General features: G+C 50.4%; 10 protein-coding genes across 10 annotated transcripts; 5 read left to right on the forward strand and 5 right to left on the reverse strand.

Annotated features, from left to right (window-relative positions):
• Positions 1–382: 382 nt before the first annotated feature.
• On the reverse strand, positions 383–3593 carry CI109_102345 (uncharacterized protein; the record flags this gene model as incomplete). Its single annotated transcript, XM_032004499.1, has 16 exons — positions 383–429; positions 499–622; positions 685–700; positions 765–849; positions 902–960; positions 1014–1160; positions 1232–1405; positions 1466–1558; positions 1632–1792; positions 1848–1931; positions 1984–2008; positions 2073–2200; positions 2269–2394; positions 2457–2900; positions 2956–3234; positions 3315–3593. 16 exons carry the CDS (start codon positions 3591–3593, stop codon positions 383–385), a joined length of 2271 nt encoding a protein of 756 aa, XP_031861364.1.
• Positions 3594–4467: 874 nt separating this feature from the next.
• On the forward strand, positions 4468–5638 carry CI109_102346 (uncharacterized protein; the record flags this gene model as incomplete). The annotated part of the gene is made up of 4 exons (XM_032004498.1): positions 4468–4702; positions 4823–5095; positions 5152–5519; positions 5588–5638. The coding sequence occupies 4 exons, from the start codon at positions 4468–4470 to the stop codon at positions 5636–5638; spliced, it is 927 nt and encodes a 308-aa protein (XP_031861363.1).
• A 453-nt stretch (positions 5639–6091) lies between these two features.
• Positions 6092–11163, reverse strand: CI109_102347 (uncharacterized protein; the record flags this gene model as incomplete). Its single annotated transcript, XM_032004497.1, has 7 exons — positions 6092–6413; positions 6479–7058; positions 7117–7356; positions 7416–7570; positions 7626–7971; positions 8037–9527; positions 9585–11163. 7 exons carry the CDS (start codon positions 11161–11163, stop codon positions 6092–6094), a joined length of 4713 nt encoding a protein of 1570 aa, XP_031861362.1.
• A 362-nt stretch (positions 11164–11525) lies between these two features.
• Positions 11526–13931, forward strand: CI109_102348 (uncharacterized protein; the record flags this gene model as incomplete). Its single annotated transcript, XM_032004496.1, has 8 exons — positions 11526–11544; positions 11604–11714; positions 11792–11874; positions 11939–12287; positions 12354–12965; positions 13033–13160; positions 13224–13463; positions 13521–13931. 8 exons carry the CDS (start codon positions 11526–11528, stop codon positions 13929–13931), a joined length of 1953 nt encoding a protein of 650 aa, XP_031861361.1.
• A 318-nt stretch (positions 13932–14249) lies between these two features.
• CI109_102349 (uncharacterized protein) lies at positions 14250–16566 on the forward strand (the record flags this gene model as incomplete). Its single annotated transcript, XM_032004495.2, has 14 exons — positions 14250–14388; positions 14495–14535; positions 14616–14637; positions 14712–14922; positions 15084–15293; positions 15368–15436; positions 15498–15549; positions 15606–15663; positions 15716–15764; positions 15812–15922; positions 16014–16107; positions 16167–16177; positions 16238–16317; positions 16376–16566. The coding sequence occupies 14 exons, from the start codon at positions 14250–14252 to the stop codon at positions 16564–16566; spliced, it is 1338 nt and encodes a 445-aa protein (XP_031861360.2).
• A 318-nt stretch (positions 16567–16884) lies between these two features.
• CI109_102350 (uncharacterized protein) lies at positions 16885–17636 on the forward strand (the record flags this gene model as incomplete). The annotated part of the gene is made up of 5 exons (XM_065967140.1): positions 16885–16966; positions 17051–17121; positions 17192–17246; positions 17351–17428; positions 17509–17636. The coding sequence occupies 5 exons, from the start codon at positions 16885–16887 to the stop codon at positions 17634–17636; spliced, it is 414 nt and encodes a 137-aa protein (XP_065823212.1).
• A 580-nt stretch (positions 17637–18216) lies between these two features.
• On the forward strand, positions 18217–19068 carry CI109_102351 (uncharacterized protein; the record flags this gene model as incomplete). Its single annotated transcript, XM_065967141.1, has 5 exons — positions 18217–18298; positions 18510–18580; positions 18641–18692; positions 18764–18841; positions 18953–19068. 5 exons carry the CDS (start codon positions 18217–18219, stop codon positions 19066–19068), a joined length of 399 nt encoding a protein of 132 aa, XP_065823213.1.
• Positions 19069–19461: 393 nt separating this feature from the next.
• Positions 19462–20352, reverse strand: CI109_102352 (uncharacterized protein; the record flags this gene model as incomplete). The annotated part of the gene is made up of 2 exons (XM_032004493.1): positions 19462–19518; positions 19615–20352. 2 exons carry the CDS (start codon positions 20350–20352, stop codon positions 19462–19464), a joined length of 795 nt encoding a protein of 264 aa, XP_031861358.1.
• Positions 20353–20804: 452 nt separating this feature from the next.
• CI109_102353 (uncharacterized protein) lies at positions 20805–24749 on the reverse strand (the record flags this gene model as incomplete). Its single annotated transcript, XM_032004492.1, has 8 exons — positions 20805–21080; positions 21164–21454; positions 21505–21568; positions 21629–21721; positions 21776–22422; positions 22478–23516; positions 23573–23729; positions 23786–24749. 8 exons carry the CDS (start codon positions 24747–24749, stop codon positions 20805–20807), a joined length of 3531 nt encoding a protein of 1176 aa, XP_031861357.1.
• A 294-nt stretch (positions 24750–25043) lies between these two features.
• CI109_102354 (uncharacterized protein) lies at positions 25044–26170 on the reverse strand (the record flags this gene model as incomplete). The annotated part of the gene is made up of 4 exons (XM_032004491.1): positions 25044–25775; positions 25835–25898; positions 26026–26098; positions 26161–26170. The coding sequence occupies 4 exons, from the start codon at positions 26168–26170 to the stop codon at positions 25044–25046; spliced, it is 879 nt and encodes a 292-aa protein (XP_031861356.1).
• Between the last annotated feature and the right edge of the window lie 96 nt (positions 26171–26266).

Genomic DNA, 26266 nt, shown 5'->3' on the forward strand with positions numbered 1-26266 from the left:
TCAGCCAAGCAGACCTTTCTGATCAGCGTCGAGATGAGATGGTGATTAAAACGAGGGTCGTTGGGACTTGGATCGAATGCGACAAGTGCTTAATCAAAGGTGTTCATTGTATTTGCTGTTCACTGCTCAAACAAATCTCGAGTGTTGTGACAAAAGTGATGATGTCATCAGGTATACAACTTACTCCGCCGATATATGGATCTGATGACAAGAAACCGTACCAACTCTTAGTCCGCTATTCATGCACTAGCAGGGGCTCATCATTGACTGACATGCTGGCTGTCCGTGTATGATGGACATATGCCAGCTCTCTACACTTTGTTGCCCACTGTACACCGCATTGCAGCCCCACTATATCGCTCTCTCGCCACCACGCCCCCGCCTAATCTGCAAATTGACTTTCGATAGAAGTCATGATATTCAGGAAGTCTAAGTCCCACATATACATCGTCCCAATCAGCTTCCACTCTCTTGATCTCCGCGCCTTACTGCACTCACCAAGGAGATACGCTGCTATACCCTGCACAGCTGCGTCTGCCTGTTCTTGCACCGGTAGTGCGTCTAGCAAGGTGACTGCCACAACTCGGATCTTAGTGACTAAGGAAGGACCGTTGGCCGCGAGCTATGCACAAGTGTCAGCTATGGCGTTCCTCCCATTCGGCTGATCTAGGGGGATGAGCTCACAGCCTGTATAGGGATTCTGCACACAATCGAGATCTAGATTAGTTATCTGCTATTTGACGAGAGCAAGAGGTTATGCTCACCCATGAACTGCTTTGAACAGATCCTGATATACTGATTGCCTCCAATCGAGGTTTTCTCCCAAATCCGCAGCAACAAGTTCGGCCGCTGTTGATCATCAGCAAATGCCTTTTATGCGCTCTGAAAAATGGGTACGCACCATTCCTACTAGGTGTGCCCGGTTGTCCACTACGATTCAGTAGATCCTCCCGATGCAGACTGTTCAAACCACATAAGCAGCCATTCCAGAGGTTTCGCTGAGAAACACTCACATCAACCTCAATCTTGTCATCGCCAACGTCACGTGTATATTCGCCTTCATCACCAAGTACCCATCCTTCGCCGTCTCCGAAGACATGGGATCAGAGAAGAACAAGTCAAGCTCATCTCGAACCGCCTCTTCCCATCCTGGAGCAGGTCTATGATAATTCCACTCGATCAGCGCGTGGCCATCGATCAGAAAAGAGGTCACATGAACTTGCTAACTTACAGAGTATTACCTGTCCCCGCATCTAACTGGAATGGTCTAGCAAGACCATCCGCAATCTGCTTGACACGATGCTGTAGCGTTCGAACCTGTCTCAAAGCTTTGAGTAGATCTTCCGGCTCCGAAGGCTGTTGACGTCGTATATCCCGCTCGTGAACTAGGATATCACCCAGAACACTTTGTTCTCATGATAAGCCTTGGTGTAATCACTCTCCAGCGATTCCGCTCTGAACTTACCTGACTAGTCGTGTTAACGTGTTAAACCCGCAGATCAAGGGAACAGGCTTTGAACTTGGCAAGTAACCGTGAGTCGTGATGGACTTGTCGTCTCTGTTGGACAAGGCATGGATCAGCAGTCAAAGCACGCCTCAGGATGCTGTTTCCCGGAAGACGGGTCACTCACAGTTCTGTGGGGAATTTAGTCGATTCTGGCCCCATGAACTCGTCCGAACGAAGAAGGATAGGCTTTGATCTCGAAATCGCTTCGAATTTATCCGCGTTGTAAATCAAAAACCATACTCGACGTCTTCGCTCGGCTTCGATAGGGTTCAGTCCATAGTATGTCTAAGGAGGTGTTATCAATACCGGTCACAGATGAGTTGTACCGCTATCAACTTACATCTTCTTGATGTAGTCCTAGGCTGATTGCTAGATATTGCGCTTCACCAAAAGCAGAGGCTTCCAAGCCCACGTTCCCGTGTTTCTGTACACCCATCAACGAAGAGTTCTCCTGTTAAGGATCTAAAAAGACCTACGTTGTGGACCACGATTAACAGGTACCTGCGATAAACGTTGTGATCAGCACTCGGTATCGCTGCTGCCTCCACCTTTGCAAACCGCTCACTTGATACAGATCAGGTCAACATTGGGCTCGTCCATCTCTCTTCTTGTCACAGCATAACATGCTTTCAGACATCGATCCGACAGCTTCCTAACGCTTTCTGCTGGAATAGGAAAGTACGATTTGGGCACCTACGTTCGATTACCCGTTCAGCTGGACCCAAATCAAGGATGAGATATCACATAGGGGCTGTACGTACGTGTATCAGGGTGGTGGCAATCATTGCCATTATTATGGCGAAGAAAATAGGTCTCTTCTCTTCTTCATGCGCTATCAAATCCGCCATGAACGAGGGACGATGGATGAACGGGATGATGCTCCAGATCTAGATGTAAACAGATTCGTCAGCTTTCATTTTCCAGGTGCAGGCTCCCAAGATAAGCTCACATGTTCGAAATACAGGTGAATGGTGTGTAAGGCCAGGTCTCGAGGAAGAATGGACTCAATTGTGGTCGATGGCGGTACGGAAGCTTCCGACAGAGCTACAGAGGGTGATACTTGATCATTTGGAGATGTCGAGCTGGGACCTGCCACAGACTCCAGGCTTGCGTTCATCAGGTGATCGATAGGCATTGGCTGATGTCTGTCATTCTGCATTCGTGTTGCGGGATTGGCTTGAGTATGCAGCGTGTATGAAGGTATGCTGGAAGCGGATGTTTGACTGTGGAAAGGAGGCGGAGGTGGATGAGCATGACCTGTCGTATACTGAGGACCCGGGGGGGAAGTGTACAGGCGCCGAGTTGGATCATTGAGCGGGATAGATGACGAGGACGTTTGATGGTATAGCTGTGGAATGGAAGGAAAGGGGTTGGAGCTGATGTTGACCGGTGCCTATCATCATGTCAGCAGGACTCGGAAATTCAAACGAGTATAAGACGGCACGTACTTGACTTTGACCATTACTACCCATACTATACCCGATTCCACTCGATGGTAGAGCAACAGCTTCATAACTTCCTCTCCTCGCAGGAAGACCATCCTCCGAGTCGCTCGCTGATCCGCCATTGGTGTCAAGCCTCGATCTTCCAGCATCTCCTGTAGTTCCACTCTGGGACTTGCGTCTCGCTCGTTGCTCTTCTGCCAAACGCTCGACTACACGGTTCTTCCTTCCTCGTCGTTTGCGTTGATACAAATACGAGCAGTCGAGGTTCCACTCTCTACAATGCTGCAGATCAGGTCAGCATAATCGTAATCCCTGCACATTCACACAATTCACATGATGAAAGATGCCGAGGTCTCACTCACATCACAAGGCGTTGTCGCTGTCGCTTCTGGTCCTAGCTCGATCACCGTCGGTCTACCTGAGCATTTCAACTTTCTTGTTCTACACGCATCACAGCTAGGCGGCTGTCTCTTATTTAGCGAGTCAACAACGTTCGCGACGCCGTCTTGGCTGTCACGAGACGTTGATGGACCGGCCACAGCGTTGGTGGGTGCTGCGACGAAGACGAACTGCTGTGTGGGAGGCGCGGAGGTGGATCCGCGTCGCGGGATCGTTGGTGATAGCGATGGTGTACGAGGCATGCTTTTATCTCGGTAGATAAGTGGAGTATTGACGGGAGTGGATAACGATGTGAAACAGCGATACAAGTACCGAACACGGCAACAAAGCAAGCAGAGGATCAGTCGGACAATAGGGTGGGTGTTCTATTCTTTGGCCTTGCTCTCGGTGATCCATCTAAGACCAGGATTGGAGCTAACGGCGTGCGGCGTTTCAGAAGACTGCGATAAGCAATGTTACGTTTTCCCAAGGAAAGGGTTGCTGATGAGGATGATGAGGGGTGATGAAGGTGGAGACGAGCAATACAATGCAATGTTGTCATGTGACTCCCGTCGTAGTGTTGATGAAGATTCCGGCAAAACAAATAACAAATCTCCCGAACGGCCCGATCGGTCATGGAGCACAATCTTCGTTTTCGGATCTGCATCAAGATCTCTTCGGTTCGAGGTGCAGCGGTACATTGATCTCCCTCCTCTCTTCCTCGATCTTGATCATCATCATCATCATCTGCCTACCCGTATGTATTTTTACACTCTTGATAACGGCAACACCAAGTGAAGAAGACCCCCTTAGCAGTGAGAACGCACGGACGGTGATGACGTAAATTGACATTGACCACTTCGGCGCGGTTGGTCCGACAGAATGGACAGGATAATGAACCTCCACTTTTCAATCTGCGAGGTGGAGGTAGGTAGGTTGACATACGTTATCTGCCGCCATATGCTCGTGTTTTCCTTCGCACTAAGGGACGTCACCGCTCTAAGAACTGGAGATGAAACTTTATAAAGAAGGGCTCTCGATACATTTAATCCCCCCAGGTCCCCCTCGCATTTCTACTTTCTCATCTTTACATCACTCACGATATCAAAATTATATCAATTAACACGACTTTTGAAAATGACACGAACTATCACTCTTTCCGATGGCAAGAAGATCCCCGCCTTGGGTTGGGGAAACGGTTCAGGTGGATTGGGTCGTAATCCCGGCAAAGCTCAACCTGCTGGATTATACGCTTTGAAAGCGGGTATTCATCATATTGATACTGCCCAAATCTACGAGACGGAAGAGGCAGCGTCGAGTACGATCAAAGAGTCCGGTTTGGACAAGAAGGATATTTGGGTGACTACTAAGAGTGAGTAACAGCCGGGTTGGGGGTGGGATGTTGTTATTTGACTGACGAAGCGGTTCATCCCTTTACCCTCTCACTCGCTTGATATTTTTTCTTTCTGCCACTCTATGCCCTCTTTCATAGTCGGCAAACAAGGTCTTGCTATCGACCCCAAAGTGATCCGAGAGAACGTCCAATCCTCCCTCGACAAACTCGGTTTCAAGCCTGATCTCTACCTCGTCCACAACCCCTTCGTCCCCGAGGCAGGTAAAGGCAACATTGCCAAATTCTGGACTATCCTAGAGGATCTTGTCAAGGATGGCACGCTTGAAGGTGTCAGTTTGGGTGTTAGTAATTTCAGACCTCAGGATTTGAAAGAGGTTTTGGAGGTTGCGACGATCAAACCTGTTGCTAACCGTGAGTCCGATCAAACATCCTAATAACTTCACAGTTGCTGAGCCGCCCCCGCGTAGAACTCGAATACCACCCATACACATTGAGTCACATTCAACCCGTTCTTGACATCTGTGCCGAAAACAACATCACGATCGAATCCTACGGTCCTCTCACTCCTCTCCTCCGACACCCTACCGGAGGACCTATCAAGCCGATCCTCGAGCGAATCGCCACCCGTCTTTCCAAAGAGGCTGGAAAGACCGTCCCTCCCTCGAGCGTATTGTTGCTCTGGACTATCCAGAAGGGTGTAGTTGCCGTCAGTACTTCGGGTAAAGAGGAGAACATCAAGACTCTTGCAGAGGTCGATGGTCTCCCGGATTTGACTCAGGATGAGATCAAGGAGATTGAAGAGACGGGTAGAAAGGTTCACTTCAGGCATTACAGGGTGAGTAGTGGTACTGACTTCAATTCAAGCTGCGAGAACATAGCTGACAGACATGTTTACTATTACAGGAACACATGGAGAAGGACTTCCCCTTGCCCGACCTCCCCAAGGACCTCTAAGCGCTTTTATCATAGGTCTTGTTGTCCAGAACGTGAGGTAACAGGTGTGGAAAGGGAGAACGAGGGAAGGAAGGAAAACAATGGAGCGTAAAGAAGAGTCGTAGAGACGTATCTCGTTGAAAAAAGTAGCATGCAGAAGAATGCAATAGCAAATTTGCTCAAAAAGGGTTGCCATCCTTTTCAATTCTCAGTCCATTGCCTGAAGGTACCTGTATCTTCGTGACTTTCGCCAATTGCACCGATCGTCTCAACAACCTCGCCGTATCCGTGCATGATCAAGTATAGAAATATATATGTACATCCACCTGTCCATGTCGGACATACCATCGTAAAAACGTAAAATACAACACCAATGCTGTAATCCCCGAATAATGCAAGAAGACGCCCTCCTCTGCGCATAGCACCCTCATCTCTGAACTGAAATTACAACCGCAGCGTATAGCAATGCACCATCTACCTCTCGCTAATCGCCGCTCTTAAGAGCTCTTCCGCCTTCCTCCTCTCACCATGCTCGATACTCACCCCATCCAACTTATTCAGTTCCGGACACAATCGCATTACCAACCCTCGATAAACCAATCGTTTCGAATACCATTCGTCGGGCAAATTCTTCCTGAATCGTGAATCGTAAGAGTTCCATTTGGATGCTGGGACGGCGGTAGTCGTATTGGACGAGGGCACGATTGTTCGGTCTGGATCAACAGATTGAGGTGCTGTTGCTGAAGAGTTGGGAAGGAGGAGTGGGAAGTAATAACTCAAAGTGGAAGGGTTCATCCTATCATACCACCACCGGTCAGCACATCACTTCGGTTACGGATGGAAGGTTGTAAGTTGACATACCTGAAATCAACCTCTTCGAGATTTGTCAACCCTTTCAAACCCTCCATCACTCCTCTCCCATCCGCTCCTTCCTCCCCACCCAACCGACCACCCACCACGGTCAACTTCCTCAGCCCCTTCAAACCCTTCACCCCGCTCAGATCTTTGACATAGTTATAGTTCATATTCAACACCTTCAAGTTTGGCATCTTCTTCGCAAAGTCCTTGGGCCATGTCGACATTTTGCACGCTGCCAACTCGAGGTATACCAACGCGTACAACGGCGAAGGAGGGAAGAAGTTGTCGCTCAGGGCGTTACCGGAGAGATAGAGTCGTTTGACATTCTCGAGATCTCTTAAACTGAGTCGGAAAGAGGAAACACCCCGTTGATTCCTCATTGAAAGGTTCTCGAGTCGGTCACCACCTGCGGAATGGGGCTCAGATCGGTAAAGATGAGATAGACGGTTGTTGTCCGCATAGAGGGTTCGCAGTTTGGGGAAGAGGGAGAGGTCGAATTGAGAAAGATCGTTATCGCTGAATCGCAGAACTCGAACTGCAGACATCGGTCGCGAGGGTATGAGAGTCTCGAGCTGGTTGCCATCTATGATGATTGCGGGCTCGTCAGCTTCGATCGTTCACTTTCAAAAGCGACTACTCACCCAGATTGATAGAAGCAGCCGATGTCAATTTGTGCAGCTCCCGCACTTCCCTGATCTTGTTATTGGCAAGATTCAGACTCTCCATTCTGCCCCATTTCGCTCTTGTCAGATCAAGTCTCTCGACCTTGTTGTTCGTCGCGCTGAGCTTGATCAGACAATCCATGTCCATGATCCCGCCGAGGTCCGTGATGGCATTATGGTCCGCTTTTAGCTCTCGAAGGTGTTTGAGGCATTCGAGTTCTGCATAGTGGCGGGTCAGCTTCGAGTAAGGCTGGTTGATGTATCGTACATGGACTCACGAGCAACGCTGTCGAGCTGATTTCGCGAGATGTCAAGGTACTGCAGGTTCCTCAGATGGTTGACCGATGTAAGACTTGTAAGTCTGTTACCGGCGACGTGCAATGTCCTAACAGACGATGGTATACCGCTAAGATAGCTGACCACGTTGTCGTCCCTGTCACCACCATAGAATATCAGCATCGAGATTAGGCCAAGGTGCATTTACTCACAAGTTCGCCTCATCCAGCTTTGGCAAGAACTCTTTCAACCTCGCCACACTATCCGCTCCTTTGCCCTTGAGGTTGATGGTTCTCAATTCCTCCCAATGAGGCTCGAAAGGTTGCACATCTGTGATGATCTGAACGAGCTTATCGTGCGCTACGCCAAAAGAACATTCCGTGAGGAATGTGGCGTCACCCAGACGAGAGGAGTTGCCTTGGCGGAAGGATCGTCCTGTGCGGAAAGAGCGGATGGGCACGGTAGACTCAGAGTCGGAAGAGTGAGTTGGAGAAGCACTTCGAGATGCAGGTCGATCGTTCTGTCGAGATGGTTTAGAGGGGGTTTCATCTTCCAAGCCTAGATAAGGTTGAGATGATCAGCTTTCACGAAAAGAACACATGACAGCCAGAGGAGCTACTCACTCAGCTCCTCCATGTTCCCCAATAAACCCTGGATCCGCTTCGTTCTGGCACTTGGCAAGAAACTTCGGCTTCCTTCACCAGTACCTCCAAAGCTCGCATTGGCATGGCCCTTGAACAGATCGACGCCTTCTTCGCTTGTCCACCTGGTCGCGTGTATCGAGACATCCACTTCGACAATCTTGCCCGCCTTCTTGCCATCGGAAAAGCTGACGCTTCGCTTCCCACTACTACCGGGGGTGGCACCTCTGCCACTTCCAATGGGAGTGAGATCGTCAGACCACCCTGCACGTTTCTTGAAGGCTGCAGCCGGGGTAAGAGCGTTTCTCAAAGCCGATCGGATCGGTCGTGGTGCATTCGCAGAGGGTGTGGGTGTCATTACAGCTGGTGCTGACAGGGCATGGTGGATGGCTGGTCGAGGAGGTGATACGATATCAAGACTGGCAGCAGTAGGCTGAGCAAGCTCGGTAGGCTCGTCAACGTCCGACTCGGAGCCTGATTCTTCCATGAGGTGTGTTTGGTTGGCGTGGTGGTGGTGGATCAAGACGTCCTCGTTGTCGGAAGCCGAAGTCGAGCTGATGCTATCTTCGTCTCGATGTTCGCTGTCCTCATGACCAGATGACTGTCGCCTGTCCGCATCCTCTGGCAAGCTCTCCATTCCGGCAAAGACATCGACACTCTCTTCACTTCCGCCAGCCCTGCTCTCTCCTGCTTCGTCGACCGCTCCGAGCTCCTCTCTTACCCATCGCATCCCATTCCTGTCAAATCTCATCTTTCCAATTCGATCAGGGACTACACCTTGGACATCGTCAGGTCTGATCATCCTCATTCCTGCACCTGGTCCGGCGGCTGCTCGAGGTCCACGATGTTTGACGAAAGATGTAGAAAGCGTAGTCGATGTGGCATGAGTGGAGGATGACATGTAACGATTCAGATCGTCAGCTGAGAATCCAGCACCAGCACGAGCCTGAAGGTGAGGGGGTTGAGGCGCACCGGAGTCGTTGGTACTACTAGTAGCTGATGCTCGACTGGTCGGTCGTCGTTCATCCAGTCGTTGTCGAGGCCTTGGGTTCGAATCGCGAAGGGGTTGCTCTTCGCCACTTCCACTACCGCTATCGGCCTCTGCGACTCGCTTCACCTCCTCAGAGGCACTGAGTCGTCGTAACATCCGTCTTGGACTGGGGCCACCCTTGGCTTTGCCTTTCGTCTTGCTATAATGTCCTGCTTCCTCCTCCCACATCCTGTTCTCGTCTGATTCGGACAGGACACGACGACCGCCAATTGTCACGGGGCTACTGTCGGCGCCAGATGCCGATTCGGACACCTTTCTGGACTTGATACGAGCCATGATGTCCTCTGCCGCTCGGAGATACCCAGAAGATGTGGTAGATGGATTGGATCGATGGGTTGGTCGATCATTTTGAGAATGAACAGGCGACATGTCGAGAGGCGGTGTCGGAGGTAGTGCAGCGTAATCTATTGTTGGTCCATCGGCTATCGTGAATGGTATCAGCACAGCGCTCGTCTGGACATCCCAAGGTCTGAACGTACCTAGGTCTGTGTCGTGCGCCTCACTCCCAGATGTTCTACTTTGACTAGCACTGGTCGTGCTCTCTGCATCCCTGCCTCTGATCCTGTCCATCATCGCTTGTCCTTGAGCTCCCCAATCCCGAAGCTGCATTCCTCGTCTTGGTGGGGATGGTGGGGAGAGTCGCAATCGCTTCGATGATCGAGCATCGGATGACAAGCTTGAAGCGGAAGGTGTTGATCCCGATGCAGACGGTGAATCTTGGTTATCCGCAGCGGGCGACCAATTTCGAAGGTGTCTGGCATTAGGCAAAGCTGGTGGCGAGGGTGAAGGTTCGATGGCAATGCTGTCGACGAGAGCGGAGAGATGTTCGCGGGTGTAAGTGTCGTATGTGCTTCTGAAGAGGCGCAGAGCAGGATTCGATTGCTGTGACGGTCCTCGAGCCATTGACTGAGCCTGGTTCTCAGAGGCTACAGCTGGCGGCTTTGATCGGATGTTGAGAGTGGAATGTGATGGACCTTCACCCACCGCGTCGTGCTCGGGATCAAAGACAAGACTTCCTCCGTCAACCGCATGACCGAAGCTAGATGTGCTAGAAGGATGGCGCGGGGCGTTGAACGTGAAAGGGTAATCATCTGACACTTGTCGCGCAGGCGGTGAGAGATCGGTCTCAACTTCTCCTGATCGGAGTGACATCTCTCCTAAGCGAGTGTGCTTTGTTTGTTCTTCTCCCTGTTGGGCGGTGACGAAATCGCTCGGTGCACCCGAGTCGTCTCCTTCGTCTTCTCGAAGAACAGTGTCATCCTGACCAAACGAGTCCACTTCATGTTTGAGTCTCGCAGATGTAGGTATCAGAGATGGTGCGGCAGAAGCGGTCGTAGTGAAAGAATCGTTCGAGGAGGGAGTGACGGATTTGCTCAGTCTTGAAGGGTTGGCGGGAGCATATGGATGGGATACCCTTCTTGGTTCGTTTTCTAGCGATGTTGGAGGTGCTGGGGATGGGGTAGATATGGCGGAGGTCGCGATCGACGAAGGGAGTGGAGGCTCATTGTCGACAGTGTTTGCTGTGGGCGGGGAAGGAGGATCGAACATCCTCTCAAGTGGGAGTGCTCCGAATATATCTTTCCCTCCCTTTGGTCCAACTCCGTTTCTCGCAAGATGCGCTCCTCTGTCGTCTTCCACCCCGTCCTTGACTACAAATGTTCCCGCCATAGTCTGCTGTTTTGTCATCTCTGTTGGTGGTCCATTACTTGAAGAAGACGATCTTGATGAAGGCGGTGATAGGACACCCACATCGATATGACCTGGACTCGGTAAATGACCTTTCCCTCCTTCAACGTGACCCGATACAATTCGTCCAGGTACATTCTCTCCGCTGGATGATACACTAACGCTTCTTGAAGGTGGTAATGGTCGAGCAGAAGCTTGTCCCAACATCCTCAAGGAACCTCGTTTCGCTCGGATCGATTCCATGTTGACCGTTTGTTTTCCGACCACGACAGCCGGGAGTTGGATTGGTAAACTTGGTGGTGGTGATGGCGATGATTCCGGCCATTCTTCTACCAGCTCATCAGTCTGCCATCCTGGCGCGAACATGGCCATCTTGATTAGGATGGAAGAATGGATGAGAAGACCGTGAGTCGTATATTATAATCTGTTGTCGAGTTGAAGGAATGTTTGGTGTTTTGTTGTCCAGAAAGAAAGAAAGTCGCGCTCAATCCCATGCACACAACAAACAACGAGTTCATCGTAAACAACGGATCATAGTTTAATTGCGTTTACCACTTTACGGCGATATATGGTGCATTTTTCGAGTGTGGCACTTGTTTACGCTGGTTAGAGAGCGAGGTGGAGGTTTGCTTTCAAGATTTTGAATATTGCATTCGAGGGACACTGGTATTGAAATATTTGAATGGTGATTGAAACTAGACACTTGTTGTTATTAGCATAGACACCAACACAAGATGCCTCGAATCAGAAAGAGTGGGTGACTGACCTGTTGAAAGATAACCATCCGCATGGTGCTGACTTTCTGCACACAGGGACCACAAAGCGAACGACCACCCATCAAAGGGCCAAGGTTGCCAAAAAGTCTACAGAGACCAAGAAGAAGAAGAGGCAGGCCGCTAAGAAGGATGAGACTTGGAAGTCAAGTGAGTATACGCGGGCTCTTTCAGCGATGCGATAGCAATGAGTGTTTGCTGACATGTCCGCTTGTTCGCGCTATTAGAGAAGAAGCCTGATCTCGGTATCCCTAACAGTTACCCATTCAAGGACCAAGTCCTTGCTGAGCTCGCCGAAGAACGACGAAAGGTGTGTCTGAGACTCGCCTGGTCTGTCATAAGCAACCAGCACTGAACGCTGACTTTTACTATAGACCGAGGAGGAGAAAGCTGCCAAGCGAGCTGCACTCAAGCAGAACAAGCCCAAGGATGAGCCAGAGGAGGAAGACACTCCCGGTGTCTCATCTCTTTCCGGCGCTTCTGTGCTATCCCGAACTCCTTTGACCGCCACCGCTGCCGAGCCTATCGCCTCTACATCCGCCGCTGTCGATGTCCCAGACTTGATCGACACTGCTCTCTCCACTCTGCAAGATGTTTTGGATCGAGCGGACGTCATTTGTGAGGTTGTGGACGCTAGGGATATTCTTGGTGGGCGAAGTGGACATGTTGAAGGATTGATTAAGGAGGCTGAGGGCAAGGTCGTTCTGATTATCAACAAAATTGGTGGGCTGCATTCACATGTCATGTCAGATGTGAAATGATGAAGCTGACGAAGTTGCGCTTCTACAGACCTCGTTCCCAAGGAGACGCTCCAAGCATGGCTCGCACAACTCACCATCCCCGCTTTCCTCTTCAAGTCCTCTCTCTCCGTTCCTACACCTACCGCCTCATCCTCGAAAGCACCAGCTGGCCCCACCTTCTCCATCGAGCCCACTACTGTTCTTGGTCGAGACCAACTCTTCGCGGCTATCAAGCAATGGTCCGCTGCGAAGAACGGCAAGTCCAAGGCCAAAGCTGCCGAAGATCCCCTTGTTCTCGCATTCATGGGTCTCCCGTCAGTCGGCAAGACTTCCGTGCTCAACTCACTCCTTCCCGCTGGTCAACGCAAACACGCCGTTGCTCCTGTCATTCCTACTGCGAACCAAGCCAAGTCACCTGAGCCCACTACCAAAGCTCCTGTGGAGGTCGAGGTTGACGTAGACGGAGAGAAAATCAGAGTCATCGATACACCCGGATGGGAGTACGCCGAAGATGATGATGAAGAGGAGGAAGAAGAGGAGAAGGAAGATGATGAAGAGGTGGACCTTACCAAGTGGGATGAGCTTGAAACACGGTTGGCGGGTGATCTCCTGAGAAGAAACTTGGGTAGGGTTGACAAGGTCAAGGAGGTATTCCCTCTTGGTGAGCTGCTCTTCGCCGTAACATCATGAAAAGAATATCGCATAGCTAACAATCTATCGTCTCTCAGTCAACTACATTGTCAAACGATCGAACCACCAGGATTTGATGTTGGCCTACAACATTCCCTTCTTCCAGAGCGGTGACGTTGAGGCTTTCCTTACTGGTCTCGCTCGAGCCCAGGGTAGAATAAGAAAGGTGTGTTAGAGTCTTCTTCCGTGGAGCAGTGTGGACTAAGACTGACTTATCTGCATCTGGTAGCACGGCGCACCTGACCTCGAAGCTGCTTCTCGAGTCCTTCTTCGAGATTGGTCTCTGAACACCTTCCCGTACTACACCGCCCCGTCATCTTCCTCTGCTACATCGATGGACGTTGACGAGTCAGTGGAGAAATACGATATGAGCGAGGTGTTGGAGCAATTGAAGGGAAAGAAGGAGTTGAAAAAGGAGAACAGCAAGGGTATCGTGAGATTCAAGGGCGGAGCCGTGGACGCACGAGATGTGAGTTACGCAGACTTCAAGCTGAATGTCACGAGCGGTAGCTGACTTGACGGGCAGATCATTCTCGATGACGACTACACGGCTTTGGCCGCTCCTTCTGACGACGAGGACGATGATGAGGATGACGAGGAGCATGACGAGGAGGAGGACGATGACGAAGACGATGAGGAAGAAGAGCCTTTCACCATCGGATCCGATGACGGCGAAGAGGTCGAACTTGAAGATGGACCCGAGCCCTCATCCGGCTCCGATGTCGAGGAGGAGAATGACGATGAGGAGGAAGAGGAATCAGAGGAGGAAGAGGAGCCTGTCCCTGCACCTACAGCAGGTCGTAAACGAAAAGGTCGAGAATCGATCCCTGCTGTTGCCCCTATCAAGAAGCAAAAGCGAGTATCTTTCGCCAAAGGCGAGGTCGCTGGTGGGAAGAAAGGTGGAAAGGGTATCTTGAAAAAGGGTGGGAGGAAGTGATGTGATGTGATGATGCATTGTTCTGCTGCTAGATATATTTGGATGAAGAGATGGTCCACTTCATCTTCTTGTAACGTTTATGCATTCTTTTCTGACATACCCATTCCATTCTTATCAATGATCCGTGCCTAGATCCTAGTGAGTCACAGGGTGACGGCATGAGAGATCGTCATCAGATTTGGAGATAGAGATCAGAATCGACGCGTAGTCGCGAGCAATGCATAGCGCAAAACGTATATAGAACAGCTACACTCTTCCCCTTTCATTCATCTCCCTTCAAGTCCTTCACCACTGCTGATAGAGATAACTTCCGGCAGAATGACGCTTCGGCTATTTACTAGTATACAACGATCCCCATGCCTGGCTGTTACGCGAGTCGCCAGATTGTCCGGTGGTAGATCAATACCATTACGGGATTTGCCCCTTCTTGCAGTCCTCGTAGCAATACATCATCAAGGTGAGCGAGATGAAACTTCGAGAATTCCGTATGATCTGCGTCAGGCAATCGGGCATTCACTGATCTCTGAGTTGCGGGTTGGGAATATCCAGTCTCGGCTCAAAAGATGGCGATGAGTTTCATGCCCTCCTTATCGGTGCAGGCTATGTGAGTGATCTGTACCTCGTGTAGCTTAATTTCTCTCCTTGCCCATTTCACAGATCGATGCTGATCCTTGAGCGTACTAGGCCATGTTCGGTACTCCCGAAGGCGAGTCCCAGCTCGGCATACTTCTCATTCCGCAGATCACATCGCAGAACTAATACTCTAGGAACGGTGCTCAGGACCATGGAATATGACCGCTCGTCTCGAACGCAAACTTGGCGCTCGACTGAAAGTTGACGCGGTGATCGAGACCAATCCACCTCGCGCTGAAGCTGCTTTGGCAAAGAAGAGGGAGTCCGTCGCGAAGGACGTTTATCAGAATAGTGTGATCTTGGCGAGTGTTGAGGAGTTTAGGGAGAAGGTGAATTCTGGTGATGCGAAGGAACCTCGGTGAGTGCGCTAGCTGTCACAAGAAGCCTCTTCTTGAATCATAGTGTGATTCTCAGCTTGACGGGATCCGATTTCAACCTTCCCCTCTTGCATAATCTTTGTCCGGATCTATGACCAAAACAGATTTTGCTCACATACTGTACTTATTCCCCTCTCCATAGGGCAATCTTCGTCGCCACACCACCTCTCTTCCGAGGCGGTCTACAACCCATCAACAACCTCGAAATCAAGCTCAATCAGCTTTTCCCGAACGCTGCCATATTCTTAGAGAAGCCGGTCGCAACTGGTGTGCCGTATGAGCAGAGCGTAGGAGACGCCAAGGAAGTGGGCCGGTTGTTGGCTACGAAACACAAAGCTCCTGTTGGGATTGGGTAAGTATTCCGGTGTTGGGCAGATCTTAGAATCACAAGACTCGCACATCACTAATAAGCCAACGGTTGTCCAGCTACGTTTTAAGATATTTGAAAGCTGTACAGGAGATGAAGAGGATTATTGAAGACAACAACTTGACCGTGTACGTGGGATATGCCAGCCGTGAATAGTTCACTCTCGAGCTAATCTGCTTCTTGAGGCAGTATGGCAACAAACGCCCGATTTGTTACAGCCTACGAGCTGGCTATCAAGACTGTGCGTCGCATCGAGGCTTCACAGCTGATATTCATGCTGACTGACAGCTCCTCTAGGAATGGTGGAACAAATCCATTATGCAAGGTCCTATCATCGAGCAAGGGACCCACATCTGTAAGGCCTGAGTCTCAACTTTAGCTAGGACTGGAACTGAGTCGATCTGCAGGTGATCTCGCAAGATACTTTGGTGGAGAGGTTGACATTGAGACTGTGTGGTGAGCAGGCTTCCACACATATGTCGCAAATCACTGATACCTTGCAGTGCACACGCTCTCGAGGCACACGAGAAGCCTGGTCAATTGTCCAAGAAGAATTTTGATGAATCGGTCATTCCTGATGATCTAAGGATCCCAAGAGCTACTTCCGCGAGCTGGTACGTGACTCTCGTCCCATGACTACCTAGTTGATCTACGCTGTCGAAGTCATGTATCAATTGGTGTGATTTAACGGATGTCTCACAACAGGAAGTACGAGTCGGGGGCCGTTGGGACCATGTTACATGCTACCGCGTTACATGGGGTTGACTATGCCATCGAGCTGGAGGTCTATGCCGATGGAGTGAGTAATAGTAAGCTGTATAACAGAGTAGATGCTGATCGTCTCACTTGATCACTTAGTATCAACTGATGTGAGCCAAGTGAGAAGGTTCCAAGGTGGAGTGGTCTGATTGATAGACGCCTCCTCATAGCTTGTCCGACCCCTTTGGTACACCCGCATTGCACATTCGTAAACCCGGGTCAGATGTCATCGAAGTACACCCCACACCGGGTGAGCCTCTCCCCTACATACATGTGGGCATCTGAAGCAGGGCTGATCAGCTTGACAGGCGACGACCCATACTTCACCGAGATTGACCGATTTATCGATACGATCGAGAATGGACCCAACCCTCAGATCTTGTCGACGTACGAGGACGCAGCGAGGACATATGAGCTGACATGGGCGATAAGGAATTCTTCGGAAGAATCGACAAGGAGGACTGACGAGAAGAGGAAGAGGAAGGCCGGTGGCGCTTGATAAAGCTATGACTTCGATCATGGTACCTGAATGGTTGTTCGTAGGTAGTGTACAAGAGGAAAGTTGTGCATGTATAAGCAGCCGAGAACGTGAACAGAATGAGCTATCGTCCACATGCTTGTTTACATCGCGATCAACGTTTACATTGCCATATGTTATCATTGAGCGTTATCAGTACTGGTTATCGCACTATGACGCAACATCCGCGGGTCAGGCACATCAACCGTATTCACAGCATTACCATTATCTCCCATCATCTTTCTTCCGCTCTTTCCACCTCACAGCGAAAGTCCTTTCAGATACAGCACAACCTTCATCATGCCTCACCAAGGCCAATGTCTCTGCGGTTCAAGCAAGATCATCATTCATTCAACGAAAACCAAACAGGATATATGCCACTGTAAGTCCCACTCCCCAGAGCATCTCGTCATAACTGCTCGGGTACTCAAAACGCTAAGCTGATGATGCTTACTTGTGTACAAAGGCACGGACTGTCAACATATCTCAGGATCTGCGTTCGGGTCTAGTATCTCGGTGAACGAGTCAGATGTCGAGGTGCGTTGCGTCACATTCTCTGAGATAGCGCTCTTTGTACAATCGTTGATAAGGTGTTGGAGGAGATTAGATAACAGGCGACGAGATAAGAGAGTTTCATTCAAAAGCAGCTAATGGTAATCCGGGTGAGCTACACACCTCACCTTTTCATCTCTCTCTCAGGAGCAATCACTCTGTGTTCGAGCATTTAGGTGTTCAGGATTGCTGAGCCAAGCGTAATGCCGTGTAGTGACCAGAGTATTTTGTGGGAAATGCGGTTCATCCTTAGCTCAGAAAGGCGCTTATTTCAGAGGTACAATCGCGATTCGTGAGTCAGCCGTGGCCGTGTTGGCGTCTTACCAATCTCTCGTCTGATGTTCGTTATTGACGTTTGCTCGACATTGGAAGAGACTGGAAATTTACCCGATTTCAGGATGATCCCTTATGGTGAAGAGATCTTTGTCAAAGACAGATGGGAAGCGTTGAGTCCTGTTCCCGGCGCAAAACAGGTGGATGGTATGCCAACGAGGGATTAGCCTACGAGTACTGTTGATAGTGCACTGTTCTTAGTTAAGACGTATTGCCTGAATAGTTCTTCCTGTTTGTAAAGCCAATCAACAAAGTTGTCGTGTGCTAGAGTACTCGTAGAGTATGTCCAGCTCCACAGTACTAACTCTTAGCTAATCGGTGACCGAGAAACAACCCACGCACATGTCGGGTAAACGGGCAGTTTGTCAAGTCAAATCAAGTCCGCGCGCAAGTCGTTATATCGTGTTGTACCTGGTCTGGGGCTCGCGAGTGAGCATCGGAGGATGGCCGAAGGACCGTACTCGTACTCGTACTCGTATCTCATCCCCGCGTCCGTCTGACTGATGCAACAAGTTACGTTACGACTACTTGGGAACCCCGGTGAATAACAATTCCGGCAAATGACTTTCCGCAGAGGTCACTCAGCAGACCTATACTACAAGCATGCTCCCTTCCGCTGTCTCTGCAGTATAAAATGCATACATGAACACGCTAGTCCTGTATCTCCTTCCTCACACACTTCCAATCTACCTCTCTGGTACTCATATTTAGCATCAATCAGATACCTTATCATATCAATCAACAACAATGACTTACACTGGATCCTGTCTTTGTGGCGCTTGTCAGGTCGTCGTCAACTCGACTGAAGATAAGCAAACCGCATGTCATTGTACGTTACGTTCCGTTAAACACGTTTTTTGGAACTTGTTTCCTTCCGCTGCTTCACCAAGAGCAGTGGCAGTCGACCCGACCCGCATTTGCACCCATTATCTCTCTCACTTAATCTAATCTACGCGCATACGGGGCCTTGCATTATTTTGGATCGGAATTTGTGTCCGTACAGGACTTACAGCTGATATGATAAATCTCTCGCACGATAGGCGTCGACTGTCAGCATACCTCCGGTACTGCTTACTCGAGTAACATCCTTCCCAAGCAGTCTGATGTCAAGGTGAGAGTTCTGACAACGCCACTTGAACTTCTTTGCTCACTTATCGTGTTCTCACTGTAGATCACTGGCGCAGTCAAGGAGTACGGGTCCAAAGCTGCAAGTGGAAACACCGGTAAGTACACCTCGGCGAACCGTACACATACCATGATAGAGTCAGATCTGACCGTTATGTATGGCTCGTAGTGACCCGAGTATTCTGTGGGGAGTGCGGATCACCCCTCGCCCACAAGTCCAAGGCTTTCGGAGACGCTATGGCCGTTCGTAAGTGCCACGCCAACTTGACCCACCACTCCCTTTTGAAGACTTCGACGTGAACCCTGCTTGAAACCACATATGATATCGTACAGTGCTGACCTGAATAAATTCTACTAGAAACTGGAAACCTTCCCGACTTCAGGAAGGTCCCTTACGGAGCCGAGCTCTTTGTCAAAGACCGATGGACCGGTCTTCAGCCCATTCCTGAGGCTGATCAAGTTCAGATCATGTAAGCTGGGTGAATCGACCAGCGACAGGTCATCAGACCGACCGAGAGAAGAGCAGTGGAAGTGCAAGTATAATGTAGTGGTGAGAATGGAAATCGAATGCAGAGCGTAATACTTGTCAAGTTGCGGAGTGGGAGTGACGTTTTTCTTGGAAACGCGTTGTTTTGCTGCATCCTTTCATTGTGACTGTGACAATCACTTTGCTGCGTGCATTCGATGCGATAGACGCTATATCGGGACGACTGTTGGCATCGAGTACTAAAGTCCATTGCGCACATATTAATCGCACGGCCCATCATACTGTATGGGAAATACACTACGGGTTCCATTTCACGCGGTATCCGAATGCTTCACGAGAGATGTACAGTACAGCGAGTCTTCTTGCTACTGCCCATGCCACTAATCGATCCATTCGATACCTTTCCATTCTCTCTGCAGTAGCTCGTCAATCGTCATCTGGAAGTTGAAATAACGCATCATCAGTTAAGGACATACTCGACCTGCGAACGAAAAATGCACCCCTTGGTTCTGGATTGGACTGTTCCCACTCACACCATCATTTCTAATTGCGATCTTACCACTGACCAAATCCCTCGTCACCCATCCTTTGCGTAGCAAAACAATCCCATCAGTCTCCATCGCCATTGCTAATGCCGCGAGGTATGTCTCAGGCCATATCGAGCTGTACGAAGGGATGATGACTTGTGTCAAGTTGGAGTGTGGCGAAGTGGAACATGAGGCAAGCATGGAGTCGAATTCGGACGGTGTGAGTTCGGTGTCAGGCTGGGGGATGTGTTTCTTGTCGGATTTGAGATTGGTGTTGGTCATGATGTCGGACTCGGCGATCGGCTTCGACTTGGGCTTCGCTCTGGATCTGATGGTGGATCGTCTAATCGTCAGGACTGTAGATCTAGTAATGCCGCTTTCCGATCCTAACCTTGACTTTCCTCGAAGTCGATCTCCTTCACACTGCTGACCTTGTATTTGGGATACACACACATCGCTCTTCTCCTCATTATCTCCTTCGTATGAAAATCGACTTTCCAATCGTGCTAATCTCGCTCTTGATCCGACGAGATTGAGCAAGATCAGAATCACGATCGAAAGTATCATGATGACCCTGTTCTTCTCATCTGACAAAGTTTGTTTGACTAATTCATAGCCGACTTTAAATGCTTGTTGGAGGAAGATGATGGTCTTTGCGATCGGAGGGGAAGTGACGATGGAGAACAAGACATCTTCTGATAGCGCAAGGGAAGGAAGAGCCCGTTGAGAGATTATCGTTGTCATTGCGTTTTGTGAAGGAGGAAGGGAGGAGAAATTATCGTATATCGGACAGGTTGAGGCTTGCAGTATCTGCTCGTATGCCGAACAGAGGTAGCTGGGGCTCATGTCCTTAACACGGTCTCGGCCGATATGGTTCAGTGAGCTGAGACTGAGAGAGAGGTGGATGAGATAGAAAGAGAAAGGAAGAGAAAGGAAGGAAAGGAAAGGATTGCGATATACGAGTGATGGTACGGTGTGTGTCCATCATGTCTTGTGGACCGGTGTCCGTGCACAGTGCACAATCCTTTGGCGAAAGGCGAAAGGCGAAAGGAACCCTGCGCACTTTCCGTGCATTTGACACACGCCCCTTCTGCTATCAATGATCGTATGCATACTGTGTCAACTGATAAACCAACGCGTCCATGAATACCCAAAATAGCAAAGCAAGCAAGCGAGCAATCTATACCACCCAGGGCTTACACCACGCCAACCACGACCGTCGCTCTCAAACTACATCCTCCCTGTCCTCCTCCATCCATACTCTCACTCGGAACCTCCCCACTCCATCCCAAAACACCCTTCTCCAACGATTCACTCCCTTCTGCAGAAGGTCGTACACTTAGATATTCTTCGCTCTTGAGAGCAGACGATTTCCAGCCCCATGATTGAGAATGGGCGAACGAGTCGGGACCAGAGGTAAAACGGATCAGAGCGGTACCCAAGGCAGAAGCACAGCTGATCGAGAAGAATGCCTAACCGAGCAGAACGATATCAGCCACGTTCGATAGCATAATCCTACGCCCGCGGCGTCAATGATGAACGACCCATCACTCACCTTTGTCACAGCTCTCGTATCATGGTAGGGTGCTTCAGCGTCATCCGACGTGTTTCCCCTTCCCGCATCGGCCGGGGCGCGAGCGAGACCACGCGTACCTCCAAGGGAAGTGGACAGAGCAGGTGGACTGCCCGGCATGACAGGCGAGGTCGACATGGATCTACCATGCAAGCCTCCCCCAAGCGCAGAGGGAGTAGGAACAGACAGCGACGAAGGCGCAGGGTCCTGATCTTCAGGAGTAGAAACGAGTGATCGCGGGCTCGAGGGTGTCGGGAACGGCTCGTTGGGTGACTGCGATATGTCAGCTTGAACCTGGGTATAGTATAGGCACCGCAACATACCTGACGATGGAGATAGATGCCCAGCTGAACTCCCTTTTCCTTTCTTTTGATCATTTGCACATAGCTGATTTATGAGTAAGCATTGACACTGACCAGATACGGCCAAGACACGCTAATAACTAACCAATTGAAGAAGGAGCCGGCGTAGAAGTGAGTGCCAGAATAAAACCTCTCTTTCTCGCCTAACTTATCCACATCCCAAAATTCGACCGAGAACCTGTAGGGAGATTACATCAGCTACTGGCATAGATATGGTAATACGGGAACGTACCTGAAAGGCTCAACCTTGGTCCATTTGTCTTCCTTCATCTTACTGCCAGTATCTCCCAGCCCCAATCTGGACATGGCGAAAGCCCCACCCTCGTTCAACCACTTTTCTTCGATCTCCGAAGCTGTCAATCGACCTCCTACCAGACCGAAAAAGTTCCTCTCTCCATGAGGCGGAGGTTTCGGTTTCGTGCCATGGAATTTGATTGTCCCTTCATTCGGCAGAATATCAAGCAAATCTGGACCGAAATCTGGAGCACCTTGATTTGAAGTGCTGACCGTCAAGAGACCACTTGCACCAACCCGATGTGTCTCGTCGGAAGGGACAGGATACCAGATTGTATGCGCCGATGAATGGACAGATTGTGAGTTCTCGGTCGGTGACGTCTTGGTGCTATTCGACGGACTGGGTACTCTGTTTCGGGTGGCAGGTCGTTTTCGCTTGGTGAGGGAAGCGGTGATGGTCGATGTGGTATGTGTCAGACCTAGCTCCGTATCGTCTTCCGTTGAGCCAGACTTCTCGTGCTCCGTTACTCGTTTGCGAAGATCAGCGGCAGTCCAATGGGCAGCCTGTAGTACCGCTAATGGAGCGTATGGCAGATGCGTCTGTGCATCGATATCCGACGCGATCGTCGACAGGTCTGCAAATGTCTAAATGAATCGCATGTCAGCGCGAACCTCAATCTCTTGTCCAGTGGCTGCTGACCATATGACCATAGTGGATCCCTTCCGCAAATACCCTCTGGATCTCCCTTTCCTCCTCTTCCCATTCGTCCCAACCATGTTCATCGTCGTCTGTCCCAGCCAGCGAGAGATCACCACTATCCGCCATCTCTTCATCCCAGCCCTTTCGTCTTAGTTCTAAAACCTTTCTCGTGACTGTGTACCTCTCCATCTCATCTTTCACGAAAAAGTAGTCCGAACTCAGGAGAGCTTTGACGAATCTCGCAGGTAGACCACGATGCGACCAAATCCTGAAGGGTGGATTGGCGGAGGCCAGCTCGGCGTTGAGAACGTCAAATCCCCATCTAGCAAGCCAACAGACACAAGCCTCGCCAATCTTATTCCCTACCACGCCGTAAAAGTGAGGTAAGAAACTTGCGTCTGTCGAAGTGAAGGAGAACGGGTCGTCGTTGTGCGTACTTCGCAGGGAATTGGATCGAGAAGGAAGCTGAAGTGAAGGTATATTGTGACCGTATAATCGAGTAGGCGTTTCTGATGTCTCACTGACTTTGCTATCGTCGTCCCGAACCTTTATATCCGAATCAGTTGATAAGCGAGGACTGTGACTGATAGGTCGCAACACATCTTCAACCATGTCCTCTTCCTCTTCTACCCTGGAGACCAATGATGTATCTCCATCAGTCAGTTGTCTGGCCACTCCGTGCAGGCCCTTCGCTCCCTCTGAGTCTTGGTCATCCCACTCTTCTTCACCAATACCGTCGCCTACCGCAAAAGCGAGATACTGCCCGACCGTCAAGGGACCGACCGTCCTGAGGATCATTGCGAAGACTTCCCGTAACAAGCTGCTGTGCCCGAGGTAGATCGTTGTGGCGAGAAGCGAAAGTAGGAGACGGGGAGTTGCCAGTACGGTGTGTTGCGGCAGTGAAGATTGGAAGGAGCGAAGGTCGGGGCTAGGGGCTGCGGGAGCAAATGCAGGAGTGAGGGGATGAGTAGCGGTGGGAAGGAGGATTGTCGGGTAGTGAAGATAAGGATAAGGCGAGTAGAGTCTGGAAAGACAGATCCTACGATATTGTATCAGCTACCGAGCTTCCTTCTCTTGCACCCCCAGACGACTTACTCAAACGCTGCCCGTGTGATGTTGGGGTCATCAAATCTCAGCTCGACATCTTCCCCAGTCCATTCATCATCCGACGTTTCACTCCGCTTATTCCTCTTCTTCCTTGGTGTCGGTATAGTTTCCGAGAAGCCTCCTGTGAAGAGCGATTCGAAGAAGCCTGTGGACCAACCAACACTAAGCGTCCATCATATGTCAAGGCAAGGAACCACTTACTCGCTTGCAAGAGGACCATACGATGCACGTGATAGCATACACCCCATTTCCTTATTACCAACCTAACATCAGGACAGATACCCTTCAGGAACGCCTGATACAGATGGTCGGCAAGCGGTTGTGCTGAAGCAGGAGGAATGATAGCAGTTGTCGGAGGCGGTGTATGGGTTGCTGCGACGTGGGTGTGCGAGTGAGTATGGGGATGTGAATGGGATGAGTGAGCATGCATGGAATGAGAATGCGGGTTCCTGACAGGGGTGATTGGTGGGCGAGTGTCGGTCGTGGTGGTGAGGACCGCTGGTATGGAAGGAGCGAGAGGAGTGGGAGCGATGGCGACTGAGGGAGCAGAGGTAGATAAGACTGCGGAGGGAACGGGTGATTCAGATCGAGGAATAATTGTCGTTGTTCGCATCGGCGATGGTGTGGGTACGGATCTACCAGACGAAGAGGTACCCGCAGCTGCTGGGGAAGGAGTGCCGCTGGGAGCAGTTGAAGCTCTTGCTCTTGAGACTAGTGGAGATGAGACGTTCAACATAGATGACATCCCACCTTGCAGACCACCGGATATTGGTGTAGACGTGCCCGATCCAGATGAGACATGTCCGTGACCGTGTCCATGCCCATGTCCATTACTTCCAGAAGCCGCTGCTCCACCATCTGATGATCCACCACGGATCATGACCATTTGATCAAACGTTACTTCCAATCGGTCGAATCCGGGCGTGTTCAACGGTGATCCTGCACGACTGCTGTCCCTCGACCCGCGAGCCGATCGGATAGTGGATATATCGGGGAAAGGCAGGATACGCGGTGGTGGGAGATTGGATTTGGAGCGAGAGCGTTTTGAAGAGGAAGAGGAGCCCGTAGCGTGCTTGGCCGAGGAGACCGGGGTGGACGAGCGGGAGACCGTCGGCGTCGGTGAAGGCCTTGGTAATCTCGAGGAGGAAGGCGTGTTGTTGCTCATTCTGATGGACTCAATCTATCTAGTGGTTGTCGTTGACGAACAACCATCTGATATGTGGAAGTAGATATAGATTTATAGATAGATGGCTGTGTCTCAGATAGAATCGAGATGTACAAAGTCGAAAGTTAGAAACCGAGGGGCAGCAAATACCCTACGAATGATGTCTCACACGAGTTACCAATCATTCTGTTATTGTTGTTATTATTTTGAACGGCCCGGGTAATATAACGGCCGAAAGGGCACGCAACATATAATCATTATTGCATATCATATCTTACAAAATCACATGCATATCTACTCCTTCTCAACCTCTGATGGAGGTACATCACCACCTTCAACAGCCAATGCAGGTACGGGTGGCTCCATCTCGCCCATCACTAGTCCCTCATCCTTCTCTATAGGCGTTTCCGTTGCTGGTGGTTGCGCTTCTTCCTCAACATCCATCTTCTCGTCCTGCTTGACCGGTTCGGCAACCGCTTCGGGCACGACATCTTCTTCGTGTCGCGTGGTGATCTCGATGCCAGGCTCTGTCGAGCCAACGTCTGCTTTGCCCGCTTCGGTATGGAACGGTGTTGTGTTGGTGATCTCGATGGCATTGGACGGTATTTCGGTGTGAGGTGGGATAGGTGCTTCGTGCGTTGGCTCATCGGTCGTAGTGGCAGGGGCGGGTGCCGGCGTTTGTTCAACCGTTGTTTCAGCTATAGCCGAGACAATCGGTTCGAGAGACGGCGGAGCGACTTCTGTATCAGGTGTTTCTAAAGGCGTAGGTGGCTCCGTCCGACCTTCAGGTGCAGGCGTTTCTGTGGGAGGTTTGGTCTCATCTTCCTCTCCTTCGCCCTCAGCTTCTCCTTCGCCTCCTTCCTCGCCCTCTCCCTCGTCCTCATCCATGTTCTCGTCCCCGTCTTCCCCTTCATCTTCCTCATCGACGTCGACATCCCCGTCTGGCGCAGGCGTCTCCTCATCTCCTACTTCGGAGATCGCGCCGGCAGGTTTCGCTTTCTCATGTGATTTGACCCATTTGCAGATCTATTGGTACGTGTCAGTTAAACTCCCATCGAGCTAAATCTGTTGAAGAGAGTACACACCTTATACGAGCTCTCCGGAGCGAGACCTTTGGGCGACACCCATTGTTTCTTCCATTTGTGTACGCTGTGTCCGAGATTGCGAGTCAGCACTCGTTCGCGGAGTCTAGCATACAGTAGCATATATTTCTAGGATAACGCAAGTCCACCTGTGAAACCGAGATGTGCTTGCGATGAGGATGAAGGAAACTCACGGCGCGGTCAATTGACGTTGAAAGCTCTCTGAAGCTGTATTACTCTGAAATCTTCCAAAATTACTTCTTCGTGCTGGTCGACCATCCACGACGATTAGCTTCAAGTAGATCGTCTCAGAGTGATCTAGAACTCACAATGTGACATGTTGCTATGTGTGATGTTCTTCGCGTTTGTTGTCGATGAATTAGAAGGAGGAGAGAACATGAGTTGAAATAGAGGTGGGTGGTTTAGCGCGAGGTG

This window comes from Kwoniella shandongensis, chromosome 4 (assembly GCF_008629635.2).
Source record: "Kwoniella shandongensis chromosome 4, complete sequence".
In the NCBI taxonomy this organism is placed as follows: domain Eukaryota; kingdom Fungi; phylum Basidiomycota; class Tremellomycetes; order Tremellales; family Cryptococcaceae; genus Kwoniella; species Kwoniella shandongensis.